Below are 12,446 nucleotides of genomic sequence, written 5' to 3'. Positions count from 1 at the left end.
TCCCTCAGCCAGGGATAGTTTTTTACTTACCACCCTGCCAAGTCATGTGCAGCTCTTTCTTCTACCCCACTTACCTGGTTGGCCTTAGTATCCCATTAAGAACATTAGATGTCACAGCTACACGACAAGGGTGGAGAGGATGAAGGGGCTTGTCCTTTCTGCATCAATTAGTGATGACAAGATGAACACGGCAAACTGTCTAGCAAATTGGCTCTAAGTGTTTGGATCCAGAGCGGGCAAATTGTAAGGACACACTATACTTTTCCACCAACAAAAATGTTCAAATTGTTAATAGACAGCCACAATGAGGACCCAGCCAGATACCACCAGCAGCCAAGGCAATATTCTGGAACTTTTTGTAATATGAGAATGTGTTACAAACTCTCAGTAACACAATGTGTGGTAGGTAGTTTTGCCACCCCTGAAAGCTCTGCCCAGTCTTAGGCCACAGACTGTATTGACCATGCCCACAGCAGTGGTAAAAAATAATAATTATAAACAGTACCTTCTAAAATTAATTCAATGCAAGATTTTGGATCAAGGAAATGATCTGTAATCCATTTCAAAGCTTGGTGGGTGATTTAATAATACAAAAAAAAACTTACGGCAGCTTGTGAGGTTCCTCCAAGCTTCAATGTTGCCTCCTTTTTCTTGGCACAATGCTGTGTAGGCTTGCAGGTTGGCACACAGAGCCTCTTGACCACCACGTCCGTTGCAAATGTCATAGACGCAGCTGTTGACATATGTAGCTGGTTGCACAAGGCGGTGACAGTCTTTTAATGGACCTTCAGGGTCCGCAATCATTCCACACTTAGTGGGGGATCTGGCCAAAGCAGTGCCGGCCTCATCACACCTTGGACATTGGTCACCAGAACATCCTCTGCAGTCAGATCCATCTCTAGATACTACCCAGGACTCACCGAAAACTGTGACATCACTGGCGATGGTGCCATTTGGAAGGCGGAATTCATCCTTAGAATTTTTGTTGAAATTTCCACAGAGGCCTTCAATTAAACTAGAGTAGGTGCTCGGTATCCAGACCGACACACAATGTTGCTGGTCAAACATGACTGTAAACCAATTTTTAGTTTGAACAAAGACATTGTTGCCGTGTTGGTTTATCCAAAACTCCTGACTGTGAGAGTAGTAAGGAAGGTTGTATCTCTCTCCATTGATCTAAAAATGAAAGAAAAATATTTAAAGATTTGCAGAGCATGCCAACATTTCCTACTTTTGATCTGAGCTGCTTTTGAAAATTGTTTATTTTTCTGAACTTCAACAATTAGCCAGCCAAAACTATGAAGGAAGAAATCATGATTGCCAGCAGGACTAATAGGGAAGTCTCACTATCAGGCACTGTCAGGAGGTGTTGGTGTCAGGAACCCAGATGCAGGGAGACTCACCAATACAAAAGAAACCTCTAAAAAAGCAGACTGAATTGTTATGTTCAGCCTCCTATATAGGGGTAGCCAGCATAGGTAGAGTCCTTAGGCGAGGTGACCATAAGCGAAAATCCGAGTCTCAATACAATAACGTAGCATGGGTCAGGGTGGGCAGCAAAGGTTTAGGGTCAGAAAGACAAGCCAAAGGTCAGAATAACAGTAGTAACAGGAGGGCTAAGAGAGCTTGGTACTACACTATGAAATACTGCAATAACCAAGTACTGACTGTTTGGTTTGATTCAAATTTATACCCTTGGGCACTGAAGTGACATCATCCCTGGAGGCGCAGCTTCCTGTCTGCTGGTCTTCATTAGGCTGTGCAGTGACTGGCACTGTCTCTTTAAGGGGTGTGTACATGCAATGGTCAGCAGCCAGAGAACTGCAAGGAGGAGCAGGAGCAGTTTGATGAAGGGGAAGAAGAGACACAAGCAGCGGCCACTGAGACGAGACCCGTGGCTGACACCCAATGTCCATGGACAGCTGGGGGGGATGCATCCCTGCCACATTGCTCCCTGCATCGGCAGCAGGGACTCGGGACAGGAGAGAGACTCGGCGGCCGGGGGGGAGGACGGAGCATGGAGGACGGAGTCAGCATGGAAAGAGGTAGGTGCGGGGGGGCTGGGGGCAGGCTGCAAACTTATTACCAGTGATCTCGGCGACATCTCTGAGATCACTTGTAAACGTACAATCGGCTTCCCTGCTGTACATTTAGCTCTGCTTGTGCAAAGCAGGGCTAAATGTAAAAAGCAACCTACCGCCCGGCGCCCGGAACATGTCGGGGGATTTCACACCGCTGCCGCCCCGAGGCCGGGCCTCGGCGGCCTTGTGGGGAATCCAGGCGTGATTGTAGTACAATTAAAAGAAATATATTTGAATTCAAGCCAATATACTTACCAGTGCACTCCACGGTCTTCCTCTCTCCAAGCTAATCATGTGTTTTCCAACTCTCACTGTGACCGATTTGGTGACTGCCACATTGTGATATGGTTCATTGCTCACCATCACTTCAAATTCATCACTATTTCGATTCACCCTAAGAAGTGTGTAGGTGCAGGTGCCCTGGAATGAGTAGTACAGGCCATCGGGAGTGATGTAGTGGGGGTCTCCCCAAGCTACACACTGTCCAAACTCTTTGGGGTGGCATCCTAGGACTCCATCCACAACTTTGCATTCAGCGTTGGCTCCGCAGGAGCTGTCCTGGCAGGTGGCTACACCATTGGCGCCACATGTGCATTTCCTCTGGCAAAGACTGTCGGCGTAGAACTCCTGTCCCTCTTTGTAGTAGGTGTTCTCAAAGACACAACCACATTTTGACACTGACACGCAGTCCTCACCGCTGCGGATGAAGCCATTGTCACAGTAGCATCCTTCCGTATAAGATTGTATGCAAGATGGTGGAGCAATCAGACCAAAGCAGGTGGCAGGACAACCATTTCCAAGGAGCTCATAGTGACTGTTTGGAGGGCAGGTCAGTTCTGAGAACACGAAAGGAGAGGGATAAATAAGAGATGATCTTTAATTAGCCAAATCTAAGGATGTGTATGCAGCACCTAGGGTGTTTTATACTTGGACTATACAGCATGCTGTTCCTCCTGGTTCAGCATTTGATTAAAAACCTTGCATGATTTAGGCAAATGATTGAACATTGAAAGTGGGAATCTTTCCTGTGCAATGACTGGATGTGCTTAGCTTTCCTGTCTCTAAACACCATGCATAAGACCATAAGACCATAAGTCAATATTGTACTATTAGCATAGCCTACAATTCTTTCCAACCTCCTTCTAAAGCAGATAAAACTACTAAAATCTGTTCTTTACATCGTGATACACTACACATAGAAAGAAAACAAAACAATACCTGGATACTTTCATAGGTTTCAAAATCTACCGTGTTTCCCCGAAAGTAAGACCTAGCACTATCTTCAGGGATTTCTGATATATAAGACCTACCTCGAAAATAAGACCTAGCTGACCTAGTGTCTTTTTTCGTAGAAAAAAAAATATAAGACACTGTCTTATTTTCGAGGAAACACGGTAGTTCAAATATCTACAACATTGATATATACTATAATGGTGACTGGTGGCTATGGGGCAGTTTGAGTGGTAAGGGCATTCCTTTTCTTGGTTTTTGGACAGCACACTAGATGCTGCATCCCCATGCCCTTCACAAGAATTTGAATCACAGTGTTCTTATTTCTATAAAACGACTTACCACAGAAAGATGGTGTTCTCCAATCCTTAATCGTGGATCCATTCCTTTGACACTCATAAACGTAGGAAGCCATGATATCACAAATTACAGACTGGTGACCTTTGTATTCACATGCATCAAACACACAGTCATCAAAGAAAGGTTTCGGATCAATGGAGGTATGACATTGCCCAAATGGTCCATCAGGTTTCATGAGAAGGCCGCAGTACTGGCTGCCCCTGTAGACCTCTCGTTGTTGATCATTGCACTTTGAACAGTCAGAGCATTCACCCTTACACTCAGCAAACTCTCCAACTTTCCAGTGCTCTCCAAATTCCTTCACATCTTTTGCTGTTACCCCATCTCTTTGGACAAAGTCATCAGATGGATTTCCATTATTGTTGCCACATAGACCATTTACGGCGCCTGTGTAGGTGCTTGGTAAGATTACACGTACATAATTCCAGCCCCCATAGCTTAAATCCAGTCCAAAACTTGTTTGAAGGTTTATAAGAGCCCCTGAGTGGTAGGCTCTTGTTCTTGTTGGCTCATGAAAATATGGCAAGCTCCTCAATATACCATCAACCTAAGAAACAAAATGTATACATTAACATAAGCTGTAGCTTGTTAAACTTCAAATATCAAAGAATGTTTATCACAAAATAGGGAGGCAGTCAAATGTAACTGAATCCTTTAACCCAATGTTCTAAATTAAGAAAACACCAATAGTTAGATCCATTGTTTCCTAACTGTACTTGTACAAAACAAGCGCCGGCTTCCCCGCTGTACATTTAGCTCTGCTTGCCCAAAGCAGGGCTAAATGTAGAAAACAACGACCCGCCCGGGCATCGGGAGATATCAGTTCCACACCCCTGCTGTCCCAAGGCCGGGCCTTGGTTGGCCTTGTGGGAAATCCGTCCCTGCTGACACATGCAGCAAAACTCAATTTCTGACCGAATTTCCTGAACACTAACTATATATGTGGGGCCTTAACTGTTAGTAAGTTTAGCTTTTAGTTTTAAATTAGGGATGTCCAGATACCAGTTCAGATACCAGTGCAGATACTCGGCATTTTCACGCGAACTACCAGAGTTGCAGCGGTTGCAGCTGGGACCCGGCTCTGGTGCTCCACCACTGTCCTGGAATCATTAGTCTGTATTGTTTTAGAAAAACTGTCACATGACAATAAACAAAAAAATATCAGTACTTGTATCTGTGATTACTTGGGCAAGTATCAGTACTTGGAAAAATGGTATTGGTGCATCCCTAATATGTATTTATAAAAAATAATAATGCATTAAAATGGGGATGTACAAATCCCAGGAGCTCTGTATGCTATGATATGTTACTGTATGATATGTTACTATTTCATGTGCCCAAAACCACAAAATTATCATAAGCAAAAATATTGTCTATGTATTGGGTCCTGGTGAGTTTAGACCATAACATATGGACTTGCACACTTCATTTAGCCATAGTGGTGGTTGTTTGTGGATTTTTCATAGCTTTTGTTGTCACTAGAATAATGCGGAAGACACCACATTGAGCTGGCCAGCACCTAAAGACCCACAACTGTAATTAATATATTTGCTGCAAAATGATCAAGCAGACCCTTACAAGTGGAAGTCTTGGGCAGCCTAATCTATAAATGTATACTGGCTTAAGTCAAATGAATTGGGCAAACCTTCAGAAATCAAGACGATAAAGAAGTAGAAATGTCACACTATTTTTTGTTGAGTTATTTATAAGTAGTTATCTCATCATAAAGTACACTGGAGTTTTATGGTGGTGGACTCCAAAACCATTCTTATGGAGATTCTATTTCTCCTCCACTTCCGGGATTTTATCTCAGGTGCTTCTATAAGACCCTGTCATGTTTGAGATTGCACACTACCTAATAGATTTAACCATACTCTGTGAAACAAAACAGCTTTTGGATCTGTTGCCTCCAACCTACAACTTAGAAAAAGTTCAGAAATAAAAAAACAAAAAACAAAGTACTAAGAACCTTAAAGCATTCTGCTCTTCTCCTAGCCAGTATACTATTATTATTATTAGTATTTATTATTATTATACAGGATTTATATATCGCCAACAGTTTATGCAGCGCTTTACAATATAAGGAAGACATTACAATCACAATACAATTCAAGACAAGATGGTAAGGAGGGCCTCGCCCCTGAGGGCTTACAATCTAAAAGGTGGGGGAGGTGATATATGAGGAGGTAGCTGTGTGGGGATGAATTGTTTGAGAATGTGATAGTTCAGTGGTTAGGTTGAGGTGGGATATACTGTATATATATAGATATATACAGGTGAAACTCGAATAATTAGAATATCGTGCAAAAGTAATTGCAGTAAGTGCTGCAAAAGGGGCCCAAACCAAGTACTGAGTACATATGCATGCTTGTACTTTTCAGTAAAAGGTGGCCCAACGAAGTACTGATGGGGTGGTCATAATAATCTGGCCACTCAGTGTGTGTGTGTGTGTGTGTGTATATATATATATATAGATATCTCTAAAATGTACACTAAAGTGTTTACATCTGTGACTTGAAACTATACTGTTAATATTGTATTTTATACCTTAATCTGTTGTGGGTGGTCTCTGCTCAGAGTCATGGTGTGGCTGTCCAGGTGCAAGGTCACACTTTTGGTGAAGGACACAGCTTCGTTACCACGCTTTTCATTTTCAACAGTGATGGAGAAGTGTTTCAAGAAGGGATCCGTTACGTTCACCAACTGGTAGATACAACCACCCATGAATGCAAATCTCTTTCCGTCAAATGTCTGGTGATGAGGATCTCCATGGGTTATGCAGGTTGAAAACCCTTTAGGATGACATCCTCGTATTCCATTGACCACTGTGCAGGTCTCGCTGTCTTTGCATTTGCTTGGTTGGCAAACCACCTTCCCGAGACCCGACTGGCATTGGCAAAGTGTGCTACATTTCTCATCATGCCAGGACTGGTTAGGCTCATGATATCGCCCGTTGTGGTTGCAGCCACAGCTTGATATGTTAACGCACTTGTCCCCACTAAGGACCGTCCCTTCGTTGCACTCACAAGTCTCTACACAGGATCTTTTACATGTGGCTGGAGCATTCTTGTCAGAGCAAGTAGCTGGACAGGCATTACCACAGGCATTGTAATGGCTGTTCTTAATGTTACATAACATTGCTGAAAGATAAGAGTGATTGGGTTAATTATTGGCAAAGAGCGGAAATCTAATAAAGTTTGTACAGACACAGTTTGTACAGATAATAAAACTGTAAACAAATTATAATAGTGCCCTGGCAATAGAAAATTGAGCTCTACTTACGACAACCAGAAGTTTTCCTCCAATCATAAACCTTAACGCCTTCATTTAAGCACATCTTTGCATAGGTCTCCAGGGCTTGACACAGAATGGCCTTTGCTCCATCGTTCATACAGACATCAAAGAGACAGGGTTCAAAGAATTTTTTGGGATTTACTTTTTTAATACAGTCTCTGAAAGGGCCATCCTCTTTAAGAAGGATACCACACTGATCATCCCCTCTGTACTGAGCCTTCTTGTCCTTGTCACAGTTTCGACACTGTCCGGGACACTCATCAAAACAGAAAAGATCCTGGTCATCCTCCTTCCATTCTTTTATCCATTCTGTGATTGAAGGGAGCGCTGCCCCATTACGACTGCTCTGCTCATCGTTTGGATCCTGGTTGAAGTTGCCGCACAGTCCAGAAGTTGTGTTGTAATAGCTACTGGGAATAACTACAATAGCTAACGCGTTCCAGTCATAACTCACAAAAACATTGTTCTGAGCTTCCACCATGGCTGTCATACCACTCTGGCTTACTTTCAGTCTTCCATCAGCGAGAGTGCGTGGCAGATTGGTCAGTTCACCATTGACCTGTGAAGAGAATATTCATTAGCGTCCTATGATCAGTGAAAAAAAGTTTTTTAAAAAATGACAATATTGAACCTACAGTTTCAAGAGCAGAGCGGTAATGATGTGTTCATATTATGATTATTAAAAAAAAGTTGTAGCACTCGCTTCACTACTTGATTAATTAAAGATAAACTTTAGTCAAAAAGACTCCTTTGGCTAGTATGTAGCATACGTTAAAAAATGATTACACTTTGTTTATGGTGCATAATACTAGATGACCAGTGGCTGGTCTGACGCTAATAGCCAGGACCGTGACAAACTGCTGCGCCACTGTGCCCTGGAGCATATTAAGTCACTTGAGGTTCTGCTATCCTTATTGTACTGTACACGCTTGTCTTAAGGTGCCCATACACCTGCCAATTATCGTACGAATCGTGGGTAATCACGCCATCGTACCATAATCAGCAGGTGTATGGGCAACGTGCGACCTCTTCTACTGTAAGGTCGCACGACATTCGTCTTCCGAGCACGCTTGTAAACCTGCCGAAAATCGTACGATTTTCGGCGGGTCAGTGGCGTGGTCGGGAGACGAATGCCGCACGGGCCGGTGTGCACAAGCCGCACGGGCCAAATGCCGCACAGGCCTGTGTGTGCACACTACCACTGCAATCATCGGAAGCCCTACCCTCAGCGGTGAGGGCTTGCGATGATCGCAAGTACGATCTGCCTGTCCAAGATGGGCAAATCGTCCGAAATTTTAATTACCTTGCAACCATAGCACAAGGAAAGTCGTGCGATGGTTGTAAGGTGTACGGCCAGCTTTATGTGCTGAACTGTTGGCTGCCTGTATGCAGGCTCTCATGTTACGTTCTTGTATCAGGCTGCTATTCTGCTCAATAAATGAAGATTTTAAAAAAAAGTTGTCACAGCTGCAAAAATAATGACAGTGCAGGATTGGGAAACTCCAACTATCTTGTTCATACAATTCAAAAGCATTGTCTCGCACACTATGCAGAAATTACTCAGTGGATAGATTTTCAGAAAAATTAAAACCTGTGGGTGGAGCTTTATTTTCCAACAAACTTTGATATGGGATCCCCAGCATGCTAAATCTGACCTCAACACATACTTGTTTGAAGTGCCAGGTGTGGGCTCCCAGCAGGAACAATCCCTATCTAGACCGGCCCAAACATCCATCTAACCATGCTCGTTACATCTTACCTCTACCCCTTTATCCCCTCTCTTTCACTCTAATGTCTTCTTCTCTTTTTGTTTCCTCCTCTTCTTCTACTTCCCTATCAATTTATAACTGTGAACACCAATATTATAATACTTCTTCAGGCAACGGGGCCTCTCCACCACCCTGAAGGAATTCTTTGTGTGGCTTATCCAAAATGTTTGGCTACCCTACCATGTGAAAACATTAAAAACTCAAGTCAAACTCAAGTTTGGATGGATATACATTCAGGTGTTACAGACTATTAGTGAGTATTCTGCTCTTCATGCTTTGATTGAGTACAAGAGCCCCCAAAACTAGGAAATAGAGGCTAAAATGACATTATAGATGTTAAAAGGTAAATAGGCTTTCATGGATGGGGTTTAGAACCTCTGACTTTCAGATCTGCCAACTCAGGATTAGTTGTTCCCATAAAACAATTCTCTTCAGCATGATCTCCATGCTAAATTTTCCCATTCAACCGAAGCGTATCTTCAAACATTTCAGTATTTCTATCTTTTACCCATTTAGGAGGAAACATTGGAAAAACATACTCGTATCTTATTGAAGTCTCCAGTTTGAATGGTAACTGTAACGCCATACATGGTCACCTTCACCCTTCCGACATAAGACACATCTTGGGTTCCTCTGTTGTCATTTTTAATGGTAACCTTGAATGGCTCCAGGCTGGTATCATTGCCAGCATACTGTGCCAAAGTGTAGGTGCAGGTTCCTTGGAAATCAAACTCCTTGCCATCAAACGTGAGGTGATGAGGGTCCCCCCATGCCCAACACAGACCCTCATAATCCGGCACACAGACTGCTTTCTCGTTTTGAACTTGACAGTTCTCCTTCACACGGCATGTTTTGTATTTGCATGGGTCTAAAAACAAAAAGATTTAAAAATATTCAGTATATCCAAATCTTGTATCCAAATACAAACTTTTAGAGCTGTCACCACCAGAGCAGGGATAGAGAAGACATCTTCAAGAGGAGACAACTGTTGTGATGACAGCTAAGAGAGAATTTCCTCCACTTTTGAAGAGATTTTGCCACACCATGTAATAATGTCTACAGAAATAGGAAGTTAAGGGAAATCTCCCCAATGGGACCCAGATGGCCAAAAAATGTTAGAGGTTTAACCCTACTCTATCAAAAATAAATAAGTGCAGCTGATGTAATTCATTCGATTCAATTTACATATGAATTAAGACTTCAGTAGAAGTTCTTCCCCATTCAACTGACCGCACTCACCTTTGTTAACACAAGACCTCAAGCCATCCCGAATCTGACAGATCTCATCTTCGGTACAGCTCCTGTTCTGGCAGTGCATGCCAGAGGTCGGGCTACAAGTGCACTCTTGGGTGCAGTCCTCACTTAGCACTGTTTCATTGGCCTAAAAAAAAAAGGGGGATAATGATCCCGGATTAGATTGTACACCCTGGGTTACCCAACCCAAAATAATCACACACTTCTCTTTATTTACCTTCAAATATCTCTCGTTATGAATGCAACCACATTTGGCGAAAGAAACGCATTGATCGCCGTCGAAGACATAGCCGGGGTCGCACTCACATCCCTCGAAACACTCTTTACTACAAAGGCTGGATGCCAGTAGACCATAGCAGGTGAATTCACAGGATCGGGTACATGGGCTATAGTGGCTGTTGGCTGGACAGCTAAGTGCTGCAGGGTGTTAAATACAAAAATACTATTTCAGACATCAGAAAATGGTTTACTCAAAAATGATTAAATCAGAATTCTAGGCAAATATGTATAATACTGTACAAGTCATCATTTATTTGCTGATACACTGCAATTATAATGAGTTATTCATAATCCCCTGCACATGAGGCAGAGAATGAGAAGGCCTGAGCTGTGAGCCAATCAGTGGGAACTATTGCCATTGTCTTTGTAATGACAATCAGGGCTGGATTTCCCACAGGGCCAACCAAGGCCCGGCCTTGGGGCAGCAGAGAGTAGAGGGGCAGCAGACGTGTGGAATTCCTATCTCCCGATGCAGACATGCAGTTCTGGGTGCTGGGCGGGTAGTTGTTTTCTACATTTAGCCTTCATTGGGCAAGCAGAGCTAAATGTACAGCGGGGAAGCTGCTGCTTTGTTTTGTAGAAGTGATCTCGGTGATGTCGCTAAGATCATTTGCATGCAGCCTGCAGGCCTGCCATTCTCCATGGTGGGGGTTGGCAGGTAGGGGGGTGCATTGAGGAAACTGGCCTTGGGGCACCAGAGAGAGTAAATCCGGCCCTGATGACAATACAATACATTACACAGTTACATTAACTGAAGGAGGGTCAGTGTGCAGATGGCCTCTGCTCAGCACTAATACTTCCACCACCTACCATATTTTGTTTGTCCATCTGGATGTGTCTTGAGATTTTATCTCTCTATGCTCATTTTAAATGGCTGTTTGTAAGTACCATTTCAGCTGTCATTTTTACTCGAGATAAATCAGTTTTACACTATGGATGCCCTCCTTTTGCTTTGTTTCCATTAGTACTGTTCATTTAACATATCTTAGCTACTGGAAGATGAAGAGGGGATGTACAGTATATGTTGGTAGATGTACAAGGAGCACACATGGAATATGGGATGATTCTCCTTAGTAGTGCTGTTCAAGATGTACTCTTTTAACAGCTAATTAAACTTAAAAAAAGTTTTATTTCAATTGTATGTTGTCCCTCCAAGCTCCAAAGTTTACTTCCTTTGCTTGGCACTAAAAAAGAGAGTCCTCTTTTTGCAATGGGTTGAGTGAGACAACATGGGATTGTAACAAAGACTGGGCCCACTGTGGAGAAATGTGGTCACTAGAGCATGCCCTACAGATTCTAGAAGTTAGCTCACCAGGGTCTATCCATCTCTGAATTTGGGTTTTGGTGGGACAAATTATGTGATAGTAAGTGCTCCTGACTGGCAAAAGAGGACAACACATAGTTCAAGAGGTACCTTAGTGACTAGCTAAGAAGCTAATACGATGTAGTCCCATTCAACTGGACTTGTTCTATAATGCTAAAAACTGGTCAGGAGTTGTATATGCAGGGACGTGCGGTCAGGGGAGGCAGGTGAGGCAGAGGCTTACCTACTATTAGGAAGAAAAAAGGTGTCAGCTTCAAGTCTGAAGCTGACAGCTTTTTCTCCATTCAGAGTGGATTGCTACAGGTTACACAGCGGGGAAAGCCTCCCCGCTGTGTAACCTGTCATGGACGGAGCGCTGGATGTTAATTACAGGCAGTGCTGCATCCAGCTTTTGACAGGTAGTTAGGTTACACAGCAGCAGGCTTCCCCACTGCTTGTGTAACCTAACTTGGTGATTAAAGAGCTGTCACAGCCTCTACTCAGTGTTAGAGGCGTGAGCTCTGTGAATGGCTTGGACCACTGGCAAAGCGCCATAGGTCCAAGCTGTCCAATCAAAAAAAAGAAAAAACAATCCACTGAGGTCATCGATCTCGATGCCTCAGGAGTGACGAGCAAGTGAGGGACAGGGAGGCTCCTCCCTGTATCCTCCCTTCCTCCTCCCCACAGAGCTTGGTTACCGAGCTGGGAATTTGGCGGGACAGGGGGGTGGAGCTTCTGCGGGACAGGAGCGGCGCTTCAGTGGGATGGCGCGGAGTTTTGGCGGGGCGGGGGATGTCTCACCGCAGCCCAGAAGGTACGACTGTGTATATGTCAATGGAACATTGGTTGAATGTGGCTGACTACTACTAGCTGTAG

At 43.6% G+C, this 12,446-nt stretch overlaps 1 protein-coding gene across 1 annotated transcript in view; it reads right to left on the bottom strand.

The window, feature by feature from the left end:
- The window catches only part of LOC108798927 (IgGFc-binding protein-like), a 33,793-nt gene that overhangs the window by 19,169 nt on the left and 2,178 nt on the right, over nucleotides 1-12,446 (bottom strand). The window contains exons 3-10 of the mRNA XM_018570733.1: nucleotides 10,206-10,405; nucleotides 9,974-10,115; nucleotides 9,274-9,602; nucleotides 6,954-7,524; nucleotides 6,219-6,811; nucleotides 3,654-4,218; nucleotides 2,337-2,917; nucleotides 606-1,176 (exon numbers count right to left, since the gene is read on the bottom strand). Coding sequence (XP_018426235.1) covers nucleotides 606-1,176; nucleotides 2,337-2,917; nucleotides 3,654-4,218; nucleotides 6,219-6,811; nucleotides 6,954-7,524; nucleotides 9,274-9,602; nucleotides 9,974-10,115; nucleotides 10,206-10,405 — 3,552 coding nt within the window. The remainder of the gene's footprint in view (nucleotides 1-605; nucleotides 1,177-2,336; nucleotides 2,918-3,653; nucleotides 4,219-6,218; nucleotides 6,812-6,953; nucleotides 7,525-9,273; nucleotides 9,603-9,973; nucleotides 10,116-10,205; nucleotides 10,406-12,446) is intronic.

Source organism: Nanorana parkeri, unplaced genomic scaffold (assembly GCF_000935625.1).
Source record: "Nanorana parkeri isolate BGI_ZX_2015 unplaced genomic scaffold, ASM93562v1 scaffold1586, whole genome shotgun sequence".
In the NCBI taxonomy this organism is placed as follows: Eukaryota; Metazoa; Chordata; class Amphibia; order Anura; family Dicroglossidae; genus Nanorana; species Nanorana parkeri.
Note: the sequence above shows the minus strand (reverse complement) of the source record. Positions and strands in the feature narration are given on the sequence as shown.